This window comes from Phoxinus phoxinus, assembly GCF_949152265.1.
Source record: "Phoxinus phoxinus genome assembly, chromosome: 2".
In the NCBI taxonomy this organism is placed as follows: domain Eukaryota; kingdom Metazoa; phylum Chordata; class Actinopteri; order Cypriniformes; family Leuciscidae; genus Phoxinus; species Phoxinus phoxinus.
Window position 1 is genome coordinate 28,916,935 of NC_136877.1, and position 24,305 is coordinate 28,941,239.

Here is a 24,305-nt window from a genome sequence, read left to right on the forward strand (position 1 = left end):
ACATTCATAATATGCTTAGTTTTTTGTACCATACTATATGTATATTTACATTTTCAATAAAAATCTTTAGAAAATGGGTTCATTCTTGTGGAGGAACTGCAGTTTCATTGGCTGTGCTGTAGGCTTCTGATGTTTCTTTGCAGCTAACATGCATGTAAGTATAAGTATGGTGCAGCTAGCATCTCAACTATTTCATGTAATATTTCAACATCGCATAGACGTTTTTCAGTTCCGATTCTTTTTTGGAAGGTTATTATGGGCATATATTTGTTCTTGTCTACTGGCCTTCATGTGGTGGCATTGGCCAATCACAGTCATAACAATTTTCCAAGCTCATTTAACGGTGTATGATATTTGTTAACACTTTACAATAAGGGTTCATTAATTAACTAATTTATGAACTAAGAATGAACAATACGTCTACAGCATTATTATATGCTAAGTTAATGTTAATTTTAGCATTTACTAATACATTATTAAAATCAAAAGTAGTATTTGTTAACATTAGTTAATGTACTGTGAACTAACACGAACAAACAATGAACAACTGTATTTGTATTAACTAACATTAACAAAGATTAATAAATACTGTAACAAATATATTGCTCATTGTTAGTTCATGTTAGTTAATGCATTATAGTGTTTACAAATGAGACCTTATTCAAAAGCGTTACCGGATATTTAGGTCTGTTTATAGATAATAATTATTACCTTACCATCTCATACTGAAATGCATATTTGTACAAGTGTCATCGGAAAATTGTGAGAAATAGAGAGCTGTTTTATTTTTTAAAGATTTCTCATTAAATCATATTTTGGGGGGAAATGACATACAAACTCTTATTGGTTAGAGTAGACCATCAATCTGCAAATATGAAACATGGAAAAACAGAACAGTCTGTTCATTTCCCATTGAAATGGTTTGTACTTGTCAACTCAGATTCATCATGAACATGTCAACTAAGTCAGAAGGCTCATTCAAGTTGATTCAATGTTTCAGTATCAGAGTTTCTCAGTATAAAGGAAACGCGATCAATTCTAGTATATCAGTCTTAAAGAATATTTTATTGAACTGCCAGATGCAACAGATAAAGCTGGCGAGCCAAACATTATTTACAAAAACGGAAGGTGAGAACCTAAAGACATAGCAAGAGGGGAAGTTCCTACTACAACTGCTAAGACCGGACAGTGTTAATGTCACGCAGGTGCTGGTAGACCGCCTTTGATAGCCTCTGGTAAAATGCAAATGGTGGGTGGGATCAGAGATGCCTGGTGAATGAAGGCAGAGCTCGGAGACGCAGGCAACAGGCATGTCTTGACCACAAGTGTAGATTTCTCCATGAATGCTTACTTTCTGCGGCGAGCAGCAGCACCCTTCTTGGAGCTGAGTATCAGACAAAGAAAGAGCGAGTTAGCGGTGCTGATCTTTACAGACCTGCTGGTAGACGACTGAGAAAAACACCATACAGGACAGGGCTCCATTTTTTATTTTAAGTACAAACGCATAAGTGATGATTCTGCTGTTTTTACTAACATAAAGCCCTTTTAAATACTATTGTTTTCCAGTCCAGTTCTCAGTCAGGTCCTGCAGGATGTTCCTCTCCTCGTGTCCACACAAAGTTTGACATGCACATTGAACAGAAATATTGTTCACACCATGCAGGACTTACCGCCCTTTCTCTGAGCTCTGTCAGTTTGTTAAACAGGCCTGTCTTAGTCTTAAATGTTTATCACCGCAGCAGCTGATACACATCACATTTACATCACTCATTACCTCATGTATACCAAACACATTAATCAAAGTTCAGATTTGATGGCACCACTGAAAAATAAGCCAGATCTGGAATAGACAAGTGCTTCATAGTGCCACTTAGGTGTTGCATGTTGAGAGATAAACGAATGAGCTTTATTTTTCATTGTCTGTAAATCCTTTCAGAAATCAAGTACGTTTACATGCAGAATTATAATCACGTTACACGGCCAATTTATGACGTTGGAAGTGGTGTGTCGATTTAAAACGAATGAGCGAATCTATAGTAGAGATGATAGATAGATAGATAGATAGATAGATAGATAGATAGATAGATAGATAGATAGATAGATAGATAGATAGATAGATAGATAGATAGATAGATAGATAGATAGATAGATCACCCAACGTTTTTGGTTTGGTTTATATAACAAAAAGATGTAGGTGTGATACTATGCATACATAAGTGATAGAAATTAATATTGTTCCTAATTTTGAATTCAGATGTTATTTGGGTTTATTGTTCAGAATAAGCTTATAATTATTTTGTTTTGTTTACGCTATTTTTGTACAAAGTTTCTGACTTGAATAAGTCACATGTAGTAATAACGAATGCTCAAGATAAAATTTTACCCAGGTACAATTAAAAGGGAGCATAAATGCAAGTCACTTGTCACAGTTGTCTTTCGGAGCATGAGCACAATGCCGAGGCCAACTGTAGTTCGATTCGTGAATTCACTGGAAGAAGCCGATCTACAATCACATTATCTGGGTAGTTCAACTTCACAAACTGGACTGGCATGATTTCGACATTTAAAAAAGATGAGTAATTGCTTTATTCCGAATGAAATGAAACTCAAATGCATGTAAACGTACTCAGAGAAGCTTGTATGGGGAGACTGCAGAGAGCGTTTGCTGTCTGACTAGGGGAGACCAAACTCATTCAGTTCTAGAGAAACTCACTCTCAAAGGCTTAAAGCTTCTGTAAGTCTGTCACAATGCTACAAAAATGTCCCAAATACTTACCATCTCTAACACAGCTTCAATCCTATAGCCCTATATCAAGTTTTAGGACATGTTTTGTAAAGTCTCGCTGCCATTGACAGTCATATGCGTTGTATCCAATATGACTGGCAGCTTGTGTGTGACAGTGTCTTTGAGAGTTTTCATGGGGTGTGAAAATGATTAGATAATTCAATCAGTAATATTAGAGTAAAGTAGTCAGTCTATTCGTGCGCTTTGTGTGTGTGGTGGCAAGGAGCTACTTACTGCTTCTGCAATTCATCAATGCGGTTTCTGAGAGAGATGACCTGAAAACAACACATGAGCGTTTTTAAACCTGCCAGATCATACCTTAACCACAGGATCCTGGATTGTGACAGCTGTCCTCTACCATCGAGTGCTGACAAACACACACAAATCATTCTGGCTTGATGCTCAGCACTTGCTGAAGTCAAGAGCTGGTATAAAGCAGCATTGTGTGGGCATGTCACAGGCATGTGTGTCCTCAGCAAGACGGTATTGAGCTTCAACAATCACACACACTTACCTGCGAGAGAAAACATCTTGGAAGATCAGATGCTTGATGACACTACATACGATATTCATTTAACCACGAAGCACATCTCTACTGGACAGTATCGAGGTTGTTGGCATAGTGGTTTGATTTAGCTGCTGCTGGTAAAGAGATCAACTTTTTGTGATGGCTCTAACCATAGACTCTCTTTTTAGGAGTGACATTACATTTGACCGTTCACCTGTGGTCTGAATCGACCTTTTTCCCAGAAGCCACGGAGACCAGAGAGTCTCATGCGTGCAGACCATGCTGTCACATCCCTCTTGCTGACCAAAGCCTGATGCTTAGCTTCCTATATTTCCAGTTACTCACTATTTACTGAGCTCCTCCACTCTCTTACGCTGGGTTGTAACCTGCAGAACACCAGAACACAGCTGAGACCTGAACTACCACACACACTCTGAATCACCTGCACAGACACACTTAGACCTGCTCTCACACACATTGTGACTGATATGTTCATGTTCTTTTAATGTCAAGCTAACCTATTTATACGAATGAGTGAATGTTAATATTAAGTTAAATTATCTGTTTATCAATGTAAAGCTGCTTTGAAACAATCTACATTGTTAAAAGCGCTATATGAAGATGACTTGACTTGTCTTAAGTTACTTACATTTACTGTAAATTTACATTACTTAAGGTGCAGTCACATTTACCATTTTACAGGCAAAAGGAGAGGAAGAAGTATTCCCCAACACAGATGATGTTCTGCAACGGGTTCAAGTTGGTGACTTGAATTCGCTGTGCTGACCAACAGTCGGCTGCTTCATTTGAAAGTGACCTATTGATAATAGACAATGGACTTTTTTTGCTAACATGATTTCTCCAAAATTTTGTGCTGGTCAAGTAGATCCACATGTCCATTATCTGTTCTCAACAGTGTAGAGAATTTACATGATCAACTTCAACATGAGAAAAATCTGAATGGGGGAACTTTTTCACCCTCTGATGAAAGGTGTGGTCACATTTACACATTTCACATGGTCACATTCAAATTTTGCTGGGAAAATCCAGTCATTTCAATAGAAATCCACATGCTTGGGAGTTTCACTGAAATTTCCAATATTTCAGTCACATTATCGAAATTTCGTAGGCAAAAAAAACAATGATTTCCAAACCAATGATTTATGTCGGTCAATGCGGAGAGATCAGTCACCAACTTGAATGCCTTGCCAAAATCTTTCACCTTCAAATTTCTACAAATATGCACCACCTTCAAAAGATTGCATGGAATCATCATGTCTCCAAACAACGCACAGTAATGGTGTTCCATTCCTGAATGAATCAGCTTTCTTAATCAAATTTAATCTAATCGGTTGAATAAATGATTGAATGATACACTCATAAAGCCTCCTACAGCGGTAACAATGACCTATAGAAGGAGTCACTGAAAAATTCCTAGCACTAATGTACAGACTGACTGTCTGTAATGCAATGTAACACAACCAAATTTGAGGACTAAATGGATAGTTCACCCAAAAATGAAAATTCAGTCATCTAAATGGCTCATCGTCATGTTGTTCCAAATGTAAGATTGACTTTCTCCTGTGTTGGGCAGGATTAGCATCTCAGTCACCATGAGTCTCAAGTAGCCAGACCTTTGCTAAACGACATAAGGTCTGCGCTCTATACACAGGTTTCTTGTATACAAACAATACCGGATGCGCGCGCATCCAAGAGGCAAGACCGCTATATGTTATGCCGAGTTCTGTAAAAGAACATTGTAATTAACATAGATTTCGCATTGTTTGTTAATTCTTGTTGACTCAATAATAAACTGCAATTTCAGAGTTGAATCTGTTTGCTTGTGTTTCATTTGCATATTAATATAACATTATGTAAAAAGTTAGTTAGTTGACTAGTATGAAATTGTCCAACTAAGTTTGCGAATCATAAAAACATTAGTATAAAATCATAAAAACACAACAGCTCCGCGTCATCTCTGCTTCTGCTAGATATAGCCGTAAAGACTGTTGCTTTCTGCGTCTTAGATGCGCGCGCATCTACGTGATGACGTTGCACAGAAACCCGTGTATAGCCACTGCAATTGGCCAAGGACCATCCACAAAGACAGGGAGAGGACGTCTGATTGACATGTATAGTGACCAATCAATGTTTTGTCTTGTTCATAGTCATGTTACAATAAAAGCAAATACTTTCACATTTACCTGCAAATTCCACATATTCCCTTCTTAGTAAAGTACTTCACCTAATCTTCTGTTATAGATGTGAGAGGGCACAACTAGTAAAATGGGTTGGCCAAGCTCTCGTCTGTAAACATGCAAACAAATTCAACTAAGTGCCTCAAACAAAACGTGTAGAAGTCAGCCAATTAGATTCAGACTTTTGGCTTCTCGAAAGTTGTTTCCAGTTTTGTTTGCCATATGCATCAGATGTAAACGGGCGGTGCGTGGTTCATGGGCATGACATCTGAGGCTGAGAGTAAGTCACCATTGTCTTTCATTGCATCTTTTTTTTTGCATACAATGAGAATGAATGGTGACTGAGATGGTCATCTCTTTTTGTATCCCATTCACTCGGAAAAATAACAGTTCCAAAATATGTTTTTCGCAGAGATGCAAGAAGGACCATTTTGGAATGATCAAAGAACCTTTCAGTGAACAGTTCTTAAAACAACAATTTAAATAAACTAAAAAAAAAAATCTTTTAACCTTTCTCTAATACAAAGAACCGTTTGTGCAATGCAAATGTTCCATGGATGTTAATGGGTTATCATGGAACCACAGATACCAGTAAATGATTTTCATTTTGGGTCAACTATCCCTTTAAGCTTTTAAGTGTGTCCAGGATGCAGTTGAAAAAGTAGTGAATCTCCCCTAGTAAAACAAATGTAGTTCATAATAAAATATGTCAAGTAAATTAAATTTATAGACATTGTATTGTGCAAATGGACATTATAATGCTCCCTCACCTCATACTTCTGCCTCTTGAGTTTCTCGAGGTGCTCAAACTTCTCAACTTCCAGGGAGTACAACCAGTCCCACATCTCTTTAGCTTTCTCCCTGTAAACACACATATAAACCAAAACACATTTAGAATTTAGACACTTATGTTTCATCAGGACAAGGTGTCTTTTTTCAGCCTCATTGCCCGTATAAGCTTAGATCTGCTGACCTCAGCTTGTCCTCATTGAGATGGTCAATATTCAGAGGTTTGCGTCTGTCTGCCAGAATCTTCTTCTTCTTCTCCCTTTCAGTTTGCTTCTTACCTCCCCTCTTCGAGTCAGCCTGTTTTTATCAGCACACAAACACAACACATTTCACAATCATATACTGTACTCAGAGTGATGATAAACAGAATCAGAGTTGGGGCTGATAGAAAGCTCTGCACCTTCTGCAGGTAGCTGCTGTACTGGGAACCCATGTTGGACAGGGCAGACTTCTTCTTGGCATCATCATCTGCCCTCTTCTTAGCATCAGCCTCCTCCTTCCTCACCCTCTCTTCCTCACGTCTTGCCTGGCGCTCCTTGTCCTTCTCAGAGCGGATCCTCTGCTGCTCTGCCCTCTCAGCCCTACGTTTCTCCTACACACGTGTACACACAGATATCAAATATGTCCATTATAATATCCAGATACACAGGATTACTCAATTCTGACGGCTCAATCACAGCATTTCCTTACATTTGCCATTGTCCAAAGCAACGCTGTATATCATTCTGCTTATCCAGGTCAGTGTTATTTTAGGATTATTTTTATACTATTATAATATTTATTAATAATCTTTTACTTCTTTTATTTTATTTTATTAGTTTTAATTTTAATTTTAGCCTAAATGTTAGTAATTTTGTTATCCGCTTTTGTCATTTTTATAAGTTTGGGGGATTTAAAAAAAATATTACTATGTTATGGATGTTTTAGGTTTGGTAATTTTAGTAGGCTACTTTAACTTGTATTATTGTATAAAACCAACCTTTATGCGTCTCATTTTTCTATTGTAGTGAAAATGGACAGTGTAAATTTTGTGTTTTGTTGATAGGCTGATTATGTTGTACATTGTAACAGACTATTTTAAGATAATATACCGGTAATATTATAAAATAATTTGAACTCAAATCAATATTTTAAATCCACATGCTTATTGTTGAGTCATGTAATCTGGGAGCTAATAGACAGTGATCACTCACAATTCTATCTTTCAGAGCAATAAGCTCCTCCTCCTCTTTCTTCCTGCTCTCAAAGTGGGCATCAATCAGGCCCTGCAGCTCAACGAGATCCTTGTTTTGACGCTTCTTATGGATATCCTGTTTGCACACATGGAAATATGACCTCAAACATGTATTTGTGCAATGTTTAATACATAATCTAATGTAACCAACAATTACATGCACTACTTGCTTACATCAAAGTCCACCTTATCACCCCCTTCAGGGATTTTTGGTGCAGCTGGTCTGAAGGGAATGAAAGCAAAATTTGTTTTAGTGGCATTCTGGGTATCACATAACTTCATCAGCTCCTCGGGAAAACTCAGAGCATGTTGTATTGCATCACAGCATTGAAATTGGCTGCTCAGCGGTAAAAACTGTTTAGTGGACAATACTACTTACTTGAACTTGGGCTTCTCATCTGTTATGAAAAATAAAATAAAAAAGGGAGAGGGATATGTAACATGGTTAGAGATGTTTTAACAAGCTCACTCAACAATCAGTGGGAATTCTGTTAGCAATATCCATGAATATGGAGTTACTCAATTCAATTTAAATGTAAAGTTACTCTTAGTAACACCTCAGTGCTGGTTTCTGTTACCCTGAGCTTTAAGCATGATGTATGTAACTTTTAATAGTATCTTTACGAAGTTAAGTAAATATATTAATTTCAGTAATGTTAATAAACTGGGTTAGTTAGAAAGTTGTGAAACAAATAGTTGATCAAAACAAATCTAGCAGAATCATTGCACGAGAAATCAGATCATGAGGTGCTTATAAGTAGATGAGTATAGACACAGAACTCCGGACAAGTGGACCATTCTCAGTCACTCTTCCAGGAATTAACACAACAACAACAACAAAAGGCTTGTGGAAAAGATTCAGCTTTTTATCCTTCATTCATTTTCCCATCTCTTTTGACTAACAGCATCTAAATCTGGGTTTATTCTCTGATCATCATGGACTTTTGACTAGACTCTGTAAGTCGGCTTGATAAGATGTCATTGCCATTGCAATGTATCGTAACAATTTGGCTTGACATTCACACCAAAAACACAAGCATCAAGCTACACCCAGACCAGACATTTTCCAGAAGGGAATTAAAACTGCCATCTTGTAGTCCTTCTTCCACTGGTGTTGTGGCAGATTCATGCAAAAAGAAGCAAAGCACAGGGCAATGTCAGCATTTCATATTCTTTCACCCTTGTTATTGACTTATTATAAGCCAGCGTCAGTTTCAACCGACACTTTTCTGAGTCTCTCTATTCAGAATATGATGTTTTAAGGTTTTGGTCCTGATTTCACTGTGCACCTTGCAGGCATTAACACCCTCCCCCCACCCCCACCCCCATGCCTTCTTTTTTTTTATCAGAAATGACAAATACAAGAAAATGACAAACATACCTTCCTCTTCATAGGCCTCTGCATGCATCAAGCGTTGAAAGCAAGAGTAAAATAGAGAACATTAATGTTGCTTTGTGTGCTTTTTGCTGCCCCAAGTAGGGCTGCGTGCTCAGAGGCAGAGTTCAGCTGAGCAGACACTCAAATTGAGGTATCAGCTTGAATTAGGATACATTGAAATTAAACATAAAAAAATCACAATAAAGATTGAATGAATAAGGTTATCACTTTCAGCAGGACACCTCAATATGAGCAAGCTATATAACCTAAGCTAAATAACAACATTTATAGTGATGATCAATTTATATTAGCATACATATTATCATAAAACATTGCTTGGTATTTCAAAGTGGACAAAAAGCATCTTAATAATGGACAAAATATGGTTTGACACTCAGAATTTTGCTTTTTAATTCAATAATTAAACTTAAAGACTTTAGACTGTGATATTTAATAATCAATTTAGTGATTATATCATCCAGTGAGCCAAAGAGAGCCTTTCCCATGTTAAGCCAGTGCAATTAGAGAGAATAAGTTACTAAAGAACATATTAACAGTAGTCCTTTTTGTCCCTTTGAAAATTCCATTAAATACACTGACCATTTATTGTGTAATTGGCATTTAAACATTAACATCATGCATGCTATGAATATTATGAAACACCATAGCAACTGAAACAGTTGCGTTTGTAGCAGAATTATTAAAACACATGCAATAGAATAGATTTTTCCTCAAGATGCAGCCTAGAGTAGCATTATGCTGGCGGCAACTCAGAGACAGTTCTGAATGCAGAAGAGTGCAATGCGTTTTCAGTCACAATCTGATTTAAGAATCATGGCTGCAGCATAATTGGCAAGAGCAGGAGCTGGAATGTGATTTATTATCAGCTCAGGCCACCAGTGTTGGGGAAGCTACTTTGAAACTGTTGAAACCGAGCTACTCCTAATGCTTAGTAGTTCATACAGTCAAGCTACTGGCTACCTTAAAAGGAACTACACTAGAGGACATCGGGGGGACAATTTCATCTTTAATATATATATATATATATATATATATATATATATATATATATATATATATATATATATATATATATATATATATATTAATAAATGAAGATCCTTAGTGTGTGGCCATTAAACTTGAACAGAAAAAAATGATAACTTAATTTATATAAAAAAACAGCTGAACTAAATAAAAAAACAGTGATGAACAGCGGTATTTAGTACAGCTAAATACTGAATCGTTTATTAAATCAGTGAATCTTTTATTGTTAATAATTTACTGAATTGGTGAATATTTACATGGTAAATTTACAAAAGCAGTTCGAACGACTGGAACTTCCAAAAATGACATATAAGAGAGAGGACCGTTTAGGAAGACAGTTTATGTGTTTGATTATAGACTTTTGACATAAAAAAAGAGCAATGACGCCTTTTTTTTGTGATACACCCAACTAAAAATATAGTTTAGAAGTGTTGCTAAAATTTTTTGCTTCCCAACACTGAAGGCCTCCTGCATCCACTCTAAAGAAAGCTGCATTTTAGATGTAATGAGTGCCATGTCTGTCAGAGCTTAATCGTTCCAGCTCACTCTACATCGGTCTGCAAGTGAATTAGAATTGGAAAATATTCCTTGTTCTTAAATTGGGAAATTGTCCAATTCTGAAAAAATAATTCAAATGCACCATAAAGGACTGAAATGGCATGAATATAAGCTCTGTCAACATCTGGTGTTACCACACCAGTCCCATAGTGGGCCTGAACGAAGAGGAGGTACCACCAGTAGTGGTTAAAGTTTTGTGGGGTTGGAGGGGAAGTACTGGGGAACTACTGCTACGTTAATGTGAATGATTTTTAAGTAGCTGCCTGTTTTTAGTTGTTTGGGGAAAATGGGAAGGATGAATGAATATTCATGCCACATACCTTCCTCATGCACCTCTGGCTCTGGTTCTGGTTCTGGCTCTGGCTCTGGCTCTTTTTCTGGCTCTGGTTCTGGCTCTGGTTCTTGCTCAGGCTCAGGCTCCGGTTCAGGAGCTGCCTCTGGAGCTACCTCTACCTCTACTACCTCTTCAGCTAATAATACATGATGCAGCAAGCAACCAGGGGAAGGAAGGTTGTCAAAAGTTAATGCGTTGCAGAGGAGGGAGCATTTAGAAATGGGAGATTAAGTATTGGTTAAAGTGTGTGTGTGTGTGTGTGTGTGTGTGTGTGTGTGTGTGTGTGTGTGTGTGTGTGTGTAGAGAGAGAGAGAGAGAGAGAGAGAGAGAGAGAGAGAGAGAGAGAGAGAGAGAGAGAAATGTGTAAAATGTAGTCATGTGAGTCATGTGTGAAATGTATGTAAATAAGGATGGGATTGATGGCTAAGAGGATCCACATAACGGGAGAACCTGTTATGAAATGATGAGGGTTCCACATGCCAAATAAAACACAGACACGAAATGCCTTTGTTTTTCCCTGTTTGCCAAAGCCGTTAATTAAAATATTCTAAAGTAAACTCTAACTACTTTGTGTTGGATAGGAAAATAAACTAGAATAAATTTAACACCTTGTGCATGGACTAAATTCACAAACTATCACCTCAAAACAAAGACAAAGCATCAAAACAACAGATTATTTTAATGACCTTTTCAAAAGTTACACAATTTAAAACTTCAGGTTTCCACACTGAAGTATTCCAATCCGTTTTATGGATTCTGTCTAAAAGGTCATCAAAGGTCATGGTACCCTTCAAGCTGTGTGTGTGTGTGTGGGGGGGGGGGGGGGTGTAGCACATGCTGGTTAGCTCCCATTAGTTCCCTTTCGAAAGGGAACCTTCACTGCTTCGATTGACGCTTTGGGGAACGGCTCAGGCGTAATAGGTGTCTGAAATAACTATCAAATCACGGCAATCCTATTGACTCGCGACAGCCCATGACATCATCACTGTGCGACACGGAAGTATAAAAGGGGAGCCTTGCAAACATGACATTCACTGTTTTGTATTTAAGCACTTGAAAATCAGGTAATTATGAAATGCACTAAGAAGGCTGAGTGCTTTCAGAAGTGTGTAAACCCGTGCCCGAGATATCTGACGCCGGGTGACACACACGAATAACACTCTCAGACGATTCGGCGGCTGACGAGGGTGAGCTGCAGGTGGAGGATTTCTCTCCTCCTCAGCAGCGAGTGCACTTCAGGATAGGTAGGAGATGGCTGATGAGGATGATGATAATCAGATAGATTCTGAACCCTCTCAGCCATTCTGCCCAGTGTATGATGAACTGGTGAATGTTATGGAGAATGTCTCCCGCGTTAGGGGAGAAATCGCTTGCCGATCGGTTTCTTCTCGGCCATAAACAACCAGCTCAGGTGCGCCTTCCATTCCTTCCCGATCTTCATACTGAGATCGAGAGGGCATGGAAGAACCCATATTCTGCCCGCTAGTTTGCCCGCTAGACATCAGCAGGCTAGTTTCACTGATATTGAGGGGATAGGAGAACGTGGGTATGTGTCGATGCCGTCCATTGACGAGACGTTTGCAAAATATCTTGCATCTGGGAGGGCATCGACACTGAGAGCTCCAACCCTGCCATCCAAACCTTTGAAATTAACATCGCATTTGAATGGCAGAGCATACGCGGCAGCAGCAGCGGGTCTTGGCAAAAGCCTGTAGGCAAAGGCACGCTCAGCAGCGTTTAAATCCTGTATTCCACTGAGATCCGTGCCCACACATCTTATGTCTGGCCAACGGGGCCGTCTGACATTTTCCTGAGTACATCGCTCCCTTGAGCTCTGTTTGGGTTTTTCATACCGGCTGAGCGGTTTTGCAGCATCTCATATGAGAAATCTTTCTCTTGATGCTGTTGCTCCTCCGAGCCAGGTAGATCTATACTTATAGGCTGGCCCTCACCAGGGCCACCTCAATGCCTGGCCTAGGCTATACTAGGGATAGCGAAGGCGCTCTGCTAAAGCATTTTCTGCCTCTTCACTATGTAAATGTAGGCTTTTTAGCATCTCTATATGACAGCCTCCTCCCATGGTAGGGAGTCGTTCGGCCAAGGCTCACTCCGTTCTCTGCATTTGGGGGTGAGAAGAGTAATGCAGGATGGTGTAGAGGCATGATTGATAAAAACCTAGGGTTAGGCCTCCAATAAGGCCTCCCCAGTAAAATTAGTATTTTTGGGCAGGGTTAGGCTGTCTTTCGCTTTGCGAAGAGATCGTTTTTTTATTTATTTGCCAGACCCCGCCGTGCAGAGCTAGCATATGGACTTGGGCCTCCGGAGTAGGCTCCACTCAGCTCACTGAGCTACTGCTCAAGCAATGGTTTGCAAGCAAGTGGGTTGCAAGCAAGCCCCACTCCCCTAGGCTGGGCACAGGAAAATTCCTGTCACCTCTAGAGCCACTGGCAGGCCCGCACTCTGTTGAATTCTCAGGGGCAGGTGGTTTGCACTCCCCTGTTGAGTACTCCACTTTCAGCTCTGTATCATTCTACCTCACACCACTATGGCACGGGTCGAGCGGAAACAGTGTCATTGTCCCAAGTTAAGCTATGATAATATGAAGGTATGGGTGATACTGTCAGGCTGATTTGGATCATTTGAATAACACTGTTATGCTGATGGGATCTGGAAATCTCTGCAAACGAGCTGACTTATGTACTTCATTTACATGCCACCTCTCTGTAGATCCCTCCCCCTTAAAATGTATATAAACTACAATGTATACTGTTTTAGTCAGACTTGAGTTGGATGACTACAGAAACGCACAGCAAAATCCTCAATAAAGAATAACTTCTGCTTGAAAGATACCCCAACGTCTCATGGTCTCTGCTTCGAAGGAAAAGTTTCCAACAGTGTTGGTGCTGTGACCCGGATAGAGCTACTCACCTAAATCCAGATTGGAACTTCAAGCTCAACAAAGATCTGACTGCATTCCAGACTGAATCTTTCTGTACAACCAAGGGTTGGTGAGTGCTACTCTATCCAAAAGAACATTTAAGACCAGTACAAATTTGTTATCCTCTGCGCCGTCAGAGAAGAGTTAACAGACAGCTGTAGTGTTTGGTAAACTAAGTTATCCTCTAAAATGTTATTTTAGAGATGAAAGTTTATCCTCTGTTCAGGCAGGGATAGCATTACATGTTAATATTCGTTTATCCTCTGTGTAGTCAGAGAAGATTCATCCTCTGTTCAACCAGGGAAGGTTAACAACAGCTACAGTGTGTTAACAGTAGTTTATCTTCTGCTTTGCCAGGGAAGTGTTTCATCCTCTGTATAGTCAGGGCAGTTGTTTTATCCTTTGTCCAATCAGGGAAGGTTGTTCAACGGAAAAGTTATGCTCTACATTGCTAGAGAAGGTTTATCCCCTGTAAAGTTAGGGAAGATTTATCCTCTGCTTTACCAGGGAAGATGATATATCCTCTGTGCAGTCATAGAAGATTAATCCTCTGTTTCAGGCAGGGAAGATTAGCGTAGTAATTTGTGTTATCCTTTGCTCTGCCAAGGAAGGTTAACAATAGTTGATCTGTGTTAACAAGTGTACCCTCTGTTGATCAGAGAAGTTTTAGTGTTTTTGATTGTGTGATAACAAAGAAACTCACAAAATGTTTAGAAAAAATGCTAGACTGATCCCCACAACTGAAAAAGGTGGTCTTGCGACTCATTTGTGGTCAGATAGCGAATTCAAATCACTGTTAGGAGTACAAATGAACCTAATAGTTACTGAGAAAGTTAGACAAGAACTAACGCAGACATATGAGATTCATCCAGACAAGACTTGGTCGGTAGATGAGTGTAAAAAGGTACCAGGAGCAAGTGTTTGCAAGAACAATGTGATAGGCATTATTTGCTGCCACAGAGAATTTGGTTTAGCACTAGCTACACAACAGTCTCAGCGTAACTCAGAGCTAGAGAAACAGATCAAAGAGCTCCGTGCTAGAGTATCCTCTTTGACTAAGAAATTAAACCGCAAACAAAGATGCAGAAAAAACTGATGTGGAAGAAGTTAGTCAGCCTGATAACAATTATCCTGACTTACAAGCTTTCTTTGAAACAGATGTAGCCATCCAATCAGTAACTGATGAGAAAAATTAGCAGGCAGGGTGGACAGGGTGAGCCTGTAGATTCAGGTATGTGGCGTTAGGAGAAGATCACAGGGAATTGTGGGAACTGAAAGTGTTCCTCCCAACTCTTCTGTTGTCCAAATACAAACGGTTGCCAAAGCGCTAGGACCTAAAGATGTAGAGAGACTATCCCAATGCTTCCCCTCAGCACGCACACATTTTATGAATTTAGAAGAGCATTGATCAGCAAAATGCGTCGCTACGTCATGTTGTTGACAGAAGTCACACAGCTGATGTCACAAATTCTAACTGAATCTGAATTCAACAGTTTTGAGTCTGCTGTTACTTCTGAACTATGACCAGTAAAGCCAGTAAAGGCGATTTGAGATAAGGTGTTTTGAAAATTCTAAAGAATATAATGGGCCCACACATGGACTGGTCAAAGATCACTAGTTGTGTACAGAAGAAGGATGAAACTGTTAGTGAGTACACTGAAAGATTTTGTCAGTCAGCTGCAGCATACAGTGGGATAGCTGATACTTCAGAGATGGTGCTAGATGATAATGGCCCCCTAGTTCACACATGGTTTGATGATCTTTTGTCAGAACATAGAAAGGCATTGCCTTTCTTAGACTTCACTTGGTCCACTAGAACCCTACAAAACAACTTGGAGAGGTTAGCTACTTGGGAAAGAGACTCTGATGTCAAGGCAAGAATAAAAATTGCAGCAGCATCTTTTAAGGTCAACGCAGAGAATCAACAGAAACGCAAATGTCCTAAGAGAGAGGGCAGTTGTTATTACTGTGGTAAGCATGGACATTGGAAAAAAAGAGTGTAGGAAAAACAAAAAGAACTTTAGACAAGTTAACAATGTTACTCAGCTTCTACTAAGTCTGCTTGGTACTCTGAAGCAGCCCCTCCCATCGTCATTAAACCCGTGGGGCAGCTTGTTGAGGTGTTAACCATTTGGGCTGTGAGTGCTTAATTTCCCCAGTAACTTACAACAAAGATGAAAGACTTATTTTTGTTTAATAAAACAAAAGGAAAGTGACTGTCTCTGCCTTCCTTTGGGGGACTGGTTAAGTAGACTCACAGCCTTAAATGTTATGCTACAGCACAGGCCATTCCTCAGTAATGGTGTTAGGTCAGACTGTACAGGTCCTTCTCAAAAAATTAGCATATTGTGATAAAGTTCATTATTGTCCATAATGTAATGATAAAAATTAAACTTTCATATATTTTTTCACATTCTTGCAACGCAAGGGGGAGCCTGTACCATTATCGGCCCTGAGTGCTGCACCGGGTTAATGGATCCAACAGAGAACTTGAACAAAATCCAACAAGACATTCTCGATCTTTCAGCAAAATTACACCAGATGACTGAAGTTCATGGTTCGGAAACTTGTTAGGTAAACCCTGGCTGTGGATCAAGGAAATAGCAATTCTGCTGTTGTTTCTTCTACTGGCGTACTATCTATTTGTCCACAGTATCAAGTGTTTAATTCAACAAATGACTCACGCCTCTTACAAGAAAATGTCAGTTCCAACCAGAAAATACTATTACCCGTAAGAACTTCACAGACCCTAATTGCATGTTTGTTTCTCTGTCAGCATGCAATTACAGAAAATCAACACAGAGCATGTGATATGGGCCTGTAACGATCGCAAGTTACAAGAATGAACTTTTAAGTGTTTAAATTTGTATTTTGTGAGAGTTATTAGAACTATCAAAGGGGGGACTGTTGTATTACAAATTTATTAAATGTTTCATTTAGGTTCCAATACAATAGTATATAAACTGAGAAAGTTTAGTAGACTGAATTTAGCGTTTGAGGCATAGATGATGAGATTCAAAGAAAATTAAGTCAAGTAATCCAGGTGTCTGACATTAACCTTTTGTCTTTATGCACCTCCTGAACAGTGTCATTGTCCCAAGTTAAGCTATGATAATGTGAAGGTATGGTTGATACTGTCAGGCTGATTGGATCATTTGACTGACAATCTCTGTAAACGAGCTGACTCATGTACTTCATTTACATGCCACCTTTCTGTAGATCCCTCCCCCTTGGAAAGTATATAAACTACAATGTATACTGTCAGACTTGAGTTGTATGACTACAGCAAAGCACAGCAAAGTCCTCAATAAAGAATAACTTCTGCTTGAAAGATACCCCAACGTCTCCTGGTCTCTGCTTCGAAGGAAAGGTTTCCAACACCAGCCTCAAGAGGACCTCAATATTTGAGTTGGTGTAGTATGGTTCCCAACAATGTTGTGTTCTTAGCAGAATAGACTTGCTATAAGTTAGTAGGCCCTACCAGTAGGCTCTGTCTTCGGACAGACAGGAAGCTGGCCAGACTGAAGTGTCCTATGTAAGGGATGCCAGGTCAGGCCTTCCTGGTAGCATCTCGGGTGATTATGTTGATACCCTTGGATAGTGATTGGCTGGGGCTCCTTCGGGTTCCCTAGCCACATTCTCTAGAAGGGACCCATTCTAATTTGAAGCTGTGGTCCTAGGCCCTTGAGCAGGTCCAGGTAGGCCTTTTCATTAAACAAAATTTATGGAGGGTTTCCTGTGAAGCATATAGCTTGGGCTATGACCGTAGGGAATGCTGTCACTGACAGCTCAGTGTGACCTGAGGATGAGTGCTTCTGGCATTTCATTTGAATTTGCTGGTTCTGACAGATGTCACTGCCACTGTCAGGCAATCCCCTTAGCATGGTGGCATTGGTATATTGTTTCCCAAAGCATCAATTGACGCAGTGCGAGTTCCCTTTCGAAAGGGAACGTCTAGGTTACGACTGTAACCTCTGTTCCCTGAGAACAGGGAACAAGATACTGCGTCTTTTCGCCATGCCTCGGGGCCTGCCTACCAAACAGTCCCTTCAGACGATAAGCTGAATGTCATGTTTGCAACGCGCCTCTTTTATACTTCTGGGTCGCACGGTGATGATGTCATGAATTGTCGCCGGTCAATAGGATTGTCACACCTGAGGCGTTCCCCAAAGCATCAATCAATGCAGTGTCTCGTTCCCTGTTCTCAGGGAACAGAGGTTACAGTCGTAACCTAGACGTTTTCCCAGCATAAACATAATTAATATGCTTAATGTTTTGGTTTTCCATATGATGAGTTAAATGAAAAGGTTGACATTTGAAAGATCCTTGAATTAGGAAAAAATTAGTTAAGCAAATCATTTTCATTTTCTGCTTTCTGTTAATTTATTTTCAGTTGACTTAGTTACAGCTTACTGCAGACAGTGTCAGGCAGTTTTAAACAAATAAGGAGAAATTGTGTTGAATTAGTATGTTGAAAGACTAGTTAATTTTCATATCCATTTGGTTTGTTTTGTTGTAGTTTATTGTTGCTTATTTTACCTTCCTCTTCGAATTCTTCATATGCCAGAAAAGAAAGCAGTAAAGGAATACACAAATTAAAAAATGCTTTTTTTCTTTTCTTTTTTGGCACCATTGTATTTGTAATTGCTTTATGCATTAAATGCATGCTGAGCCTTTTTTATGGTTTCTGTGGAGTTAGTGCTCAGTTGGAGTTCAGTTCAGAGCCACTTAGCCAATTATTATTGTAAATTTAATAAAACAATTCCAGTAAATTAATAATTTGGTCTGATCTCTGACCTAGCCTGTCATGAGCATTTACCCCAGAGAACACCAGTAACATAAGCATCATTAATACTGCATTGAGCCACTGCTTGTGTTTGGCATGTCAGCCTCCAGAGATGTTTCTAAAAACGCTCTCTGTAGCAGTGGCAGAAGGCAGTATGCTGGCATGTGATTCATGAATCAGCTGCTAGACAGCAGGTGGCACAATATCACTCATTACAAGCTAATTCAGGGCACAACTCTTGCATTGGATATATATTTATATTTGAATTGTGTATTTTTTTTATGAATTCAGTTTAAATGCTGGATAGAGCAAAGCCAAACATGCACAGATATGTCATCAAGGCTCTCTATACATTGAGTAATTGCTGACATACCAAGAAAACATTGATGCTGACTGAAAAAACAAAATACATTTAATACGATTTTTTTTTTTTTATAAAAACAAAAAAGGAAATAGAAATTAACTGGGAAAATGTGTACATATATACATAATATAATGCACATAGACTGCATACACATATGATATGAATTATATGATATAATTTAGAACTTACCCTCAACCCCACTGAAAGAAGAGAGAGAAAGAAGTGTTATCGCTATTTTGTCTTGACCATAGAACATGAATAATAATAATTAGCATGCTGAACAATGGAGTTTAATATTTAATGTCAGAATACTCACACGTCCTCTGTGTCGGACATGATGAAAGGGAGCTTTAGACCTATATGAAGCAGACAGGGAGATTGTTTGTACCACTGTGACACTGTGGGTTAATCGCAGACTTGACAGGTGTGAAAGGCACCTCAACATGCTAAATATTTTAAGAAGCTTGTAACATTTCATCTTTTAATAGTCAATTATATAAAAAATCATTTGTATGTCTGAATATGCTTAACATTTACTGTCTGTCTGACTTCAGTCCCTCAAAGAAATTATAAATGATCAAAGCAGGACATGTTGAATCTGGCAGAATTAGAGCTTAGATCACAGAAAATCTTCAACAGAATATCAACAGAATCAAACTCTGTAAATGAAATAAACCTGCTAAATTATTTCTTCATTCTAAAAATGTGTTTAGAATGTCTAGAAGCATCAAATATATAATTCATATGAGCTCAGTATAAAAACAGTTAAAGAAAAATGAAAAGTCCTGACAATGTGTGTGTGTGTTTGAATATATGGTTTATGATGACACAAATGTGTATAATGACATGGGTATTACAAAGTAAACATGGTTTATGAGGACACTTCCTGTACTAAACAGTTTTTTTTTAATTTTTGAGTAATGCTTTGTGTGATGGATAGGTTTAGGGGTATGGTTAGTGTAAGGGGATAAAATATACAGTTTGTACACTATAAAAACATTACACCTATGGAATCATAGGTATCCTCGCTATCCTTCAAAATCTCTCTCTCTCTCTCTCTCTCTCTCTCAAAATTGAACAAAAACCTTGTCAAAACATCGTTGAGACTTTTTTAACATTGGTGAAATCAAGAGTACTGATTGATTACAAGTTTTATGAACGATTTGTTTTCTTTTGAGAAGATTTGGTGTTGTAAGGGAGTTTTTTGTACTATTTTTGAAGATGATTTAATAATAAAGTTATTTTTCAAATTCTCTCTCTCTCTCTCTCTCTCTCTCTGTGTGTGTGTATGTATGTGTGTGTGTATGTATGTGTGTGTGTATGTATGTGTGTGTGTGTGTGTGTGTGTGTGTGTGTGTGTGTGTCTGTGTGTGCTGTGACTCATATCTCATGCACAGCTGCAGAAGCATTTGGAGATTAACACATGATCATATTTCCCAGCATAAGCTCTCTCTTTTTGACAGCGAGTCTCTGGTCCTGTTAGCCCTGCCTTATGTGGGTATAACTGTGTGCTTAAATTATTATGAGCCATTAAAGGAAAGAATGCTGGATTATTTACGTTTCTATTTTGACAAGAAACAAAAAGTGAATGCACTATCACAACAGAATGAATATAGTATACTGTTATAATATGCATTGTATTAGCTTCAAAATGTCAACCATCTAGTTAGTGTTTGAGACACAATTAGTGCATTGTTCTAATATTTCCACCCTGTTTGGGCTATTATCTGTTGACAGCTGTTAAGCCTCTATTGTCATAGTGGTGTCATTAGTGATGATCTACAGGATAGGACAAAGAGAAGCCAACAATGTGTAAATCCTAAATCGCATTGTGCTGGTTGATAATAGCAGATAGTTATCTAGTGGCACACTGAGACAGAACCATCCCATCAACAGAGGTGCCCACACACACCCTATAATCATCAAGGTATATTCATTAAAGCCATCAACTGAATTAAAATCTGTTAGCAGCATATTCCATTCAGCATAGTCAAAGTTCATTTTTTACAACAGCATGTAAGAGAGAAAAAAAAACAGAATGACGATTTTAAAAGAAAACAGCACCATTAGCTGTGGGCAGACGGAGAGAACTTTTCACTCAGACTCGGCCCAGACATGTCTTTGAATTTCTGAAGATACGAAATCTTTAAAACTCTTACCTCAGAAAAGGCGAAAGACGAGAGAGTCTTGATGGTGAAGACGGGCTATAAGGTTCTGCAAACCTTGAAACTAAGTCATTGACTTATACTGATACTTGATCTTCTAAGGAGTTTCATTGGCTGAGGAGCTAATGGGGGGGGGGGGGGGGGGGGGTGATCTGGACCATAAGGAGACCCACAGAATGTGCTGGATGAAAGGACGATCAGATTTGGAAAGCTGAGGCTCCCAATCGCTATATCTGTCGTAGCACAAGGCAAGCAAAACTAAGCCCAAGTTAAGAGGGAGAGTGGTAAGGCTCTTTTAGAAATCTGGCTGTGATTAACAGAGGGATACAAATGTCTTTGTGGATGCTTTGTGGGAGCAGGACATGCACTATAGACTTCACAAACTGGAAACTCAAAATGAAAATGTTGTTGTAAAGGTTAAACAAACTGCCTGAAGTGAATAACTACATTATGCACTCAGTGAACTTTGAAAGCATGTTATTAAGTTGTAATGCTACTTATTAAAATGCTTCAAGATTTAAGTACATTTTTTATTTTAAGGAATACTATGCAACTATGTCCGCTACAATTTGAACACTGAATAAAATGTCTAAACAATACATTGAAAATTATTTTAAGAACTAAAAAAAATTCTTAGTTCTTGTACAGCTCTTGTTTTTTGCTTACATTTAAATGTGCATAAAAGTCACAGTGAAATCAAAATTGACCGTTTTTATTTCTTATGTAATATTGCTGCATTTATTATACATGATTTATCCGTGCACATAATTATTTTTTAATTCATGTGCCTTGAAAATCTTTAATCAAAATACTTCCACTCCCACTTGCAGAGACATCTCTTCTCTGATGGAGAGGGCGGGACAGCCTGTCACTCACATGAGATCACAGCAATAGCAAACCACAATGATCCAACAAACCAATCAATTCCCAGTGAACAGAATCAAGTTCCATACTACATTTTTGTATATGTTCGAAAAGATGTTTTAAGCAGCGTTGGTCGACACCTGTTGGTGCAGTGTGAATTGGCTTTTAACCTGCATAAGACTGTAACCAGCAGCCATACAATTTTGAGCCTCCCAGGCGTGACACAGTTGAGGAGCCAAACAGAAATTTAAATAATTCCTATCGAAATATAAATATCTGGTGTGAAGAACCAGTGGAGAGTTGGTCAGGTGTCTTGGTAAGTATAGGCATAACTTAGAGGTGGAACGGTACATGTATTGAACCGAAACGGTACGGGCGTCACGGTATATACACGGAGAATACGCGGTATATAAATAAATAAAACTTGCGTGCAAATTAATTAATGCGGAACTACTATGGCTTTATTTTCCTGTCAAATGCTTTATATACTGTCTATGGTCAAATGTCGAGAGCGCATTACGCAGGCGGAAGCGTCAGCCAATCAGGATCGCTCTATGCAAATACAGTAGCCAGGCGGCAGCCAATCACGTTCATCACGTTCATCCTGTCATTCCTGTCTAATTTCATTGGCTGACGCTGCTATGACCATGGCGTCGTGCCAAACTTCAGCCACGCCTTCCGTCAAGCGTTGACGCTCACGACCCGTGTGAACGTACCGATGTTGTAGCGCGAAAGTACATATAATGCGCGAGCGCGAATCTCTCTGCTCGCGCGCGGAATATAATGTACCGAGCGCTAATCTCTCTGCTCGCGCGCGGGAACAGAGATTCGCGCTGCCGCATTATAGCCTACACAAATCCGGCGAAACACTGAAGTAAAGCAGCGCCGCCATTACTGCGTGCCTTGCTGCTAAGGAAGTAGCGGAAGTAAGTTAGCGTGTTGATCCCGTAGGCTGCTGTAGCAGATGTTACTGTACGAAATGTTATTATTATTATTATTATTTTTTAGTACGTATGCTGTCCAGTGATGCCGGGAAGAGCGTGTTGTGTGATTGGCTGTTATAACAACAGCACAAAACTACAGGCCTGAATAAAACCATTCACGAACCTTTGTTGTATACGGATTATACAGAGTTCCTGGTCGAGCGGAGGACCAAGATGTGCGTCAAAAGTTTATAAAAAAAACACCATGCTCTTCTTCAAATTGACATTAATCAACAACGTCGCTCTAGATGTGTAAAACAAGTGGAAAGCGCGGGCGCGGGCGCGCCGCTGTCTCCTTTCCACACGCGCTTGCTCTCCCGTGGCGTCTGTCGTTGCTATGCAACCATGAACTGCGCTCTCCATGATGACAAGGAAGTATCAGCAAAAAAATAATTGATTTCTAGCCCTTGCATTAGCTTTACTACAAGATATATTTATGGAGATGAAAAATAATAAAGCGCCCTGTACAGCTATGATCAGCTGATCAGTTGGTTTGTTGCTGCCGGGCTCTATCTCGTACACCAGAGCAAAATGGTTTTTAAAGGGGTCATGACATGAGAAACCAAATTTGCCTTGATCTTTTGGTATATAAGAGGTCTTTGTACCATTAAAACGTCCTGCAAGTTTCATAGCTTAAGACTTCCTCCCCATTATAAACGAATAATTTATTTAATCAAGCTCTAAATACAGCTCGTTCAACTTCTGGATCCATGGTAAGAAGCAGAGGTGGGAAGTCCAGGTTCAGAAAGTAAAAGTCCTCCTCAGTATTTTGTTCCAATCACCTGGATTTGCTAATTAGCACAGTTTTTCAGCCAGGAGATAGAACTAATTAGTGAAATCAGCTGACTGAGTTCATGGGTGGAATAAACATATGGCAGGACTTTTACTTTCTGACCCCTGGACTTTCCACCTCTGGTAAGAAGTGACGTCACGGTACGAAGTGACGTACCAGCGTTTGCATATAGAGCTGGTAAGTCCCGCCCCTTCCGTAAAACCCCGCTGGACCTCAAAGTTGAAAAAACGTCAATGCAAGTGAATGGGAGAAAATAATAATTTTCTGGTCCCGTTTGAATTGTGCCATGAATGTGAACATATGTTGTCTGTGAATTTTTTATATAGCCTAATCTTTCATGTTACAAGTTTGACAGTATATGGTATGATTCGTCGGCTTGCAGTTGTGGAAAAGACATAACGAGAAAGACTACATGTTGCCTATGTGACGTCACCCCATAAAGTTGACTTACCCGTGGTTTTCGCCAACCTCAACAATTTTGTCCTCTCCCTGAAAGAAGGCGGTGAAGTGCACCAAAGACACAGCCATGTCTAGCGGGATCCGTGAGCTAGAGCCGTGTGCTAGTGGTGTTGACGTTTCAA

At 39.2% G+C, this 24,305-nt stretch overlaps 1 protein-coding gene and 1 long non-coding RNA gene across 2 annotated transcripts; both read right to left on the reverse strand.

The window, feature by feature from the left end:
• Positions 1-1,046: 1,046 nt before the first annotated feature.
• tnnt3b (troponin T type 3b (skeletal, fast)) lies at positions 1,047-19,084 on the reverse strand. The gene is made up of 11 exons (XM_079588369.1): positions 18,309-19,084; positions 10,818-10,967; positions 8,896-8,913; positions 7,894-7,912; positions 7,689-7,737; positions 7,474-7,590; positions 6,681-6,872; positions 6,465-6,577; positions 6,262-6,352; positions 3,639-3,679; positions 1,047-1,384 (listed from the first exon to the last, which is right to left on the reverse strand). The coding sequence occupies exons 1-11, from the start codon at positions 18,433-18,435 to the stop codon at positions 1,348-1,350; spliced, it is 954 nt and encodes a 317-aa protein (XP_079444495.1). The 5' UTR covers positions 18,436-19,084; the 3' UTR covers positions 1,047-1,347.
• Positions 19,085-19,109: 25 nt separating this feature from the next.
• Positions 19,110-23,262, reverse strand: LOC306985764. The gene is made up of 3 exons (XR_013794848.1): positions 23,056-23,262; positions 19,236-19,275; positions 19,110-19,119 (listed from the first exon to the last, which is right to left on the reverse strand). It is a non-coding gene; the product is annotated as an uncharacterized lncRNA (long non-coding RNA).
• Between the last annotated feature and the right edge of the window lie 1,043 nt (positions 23,263-24,305).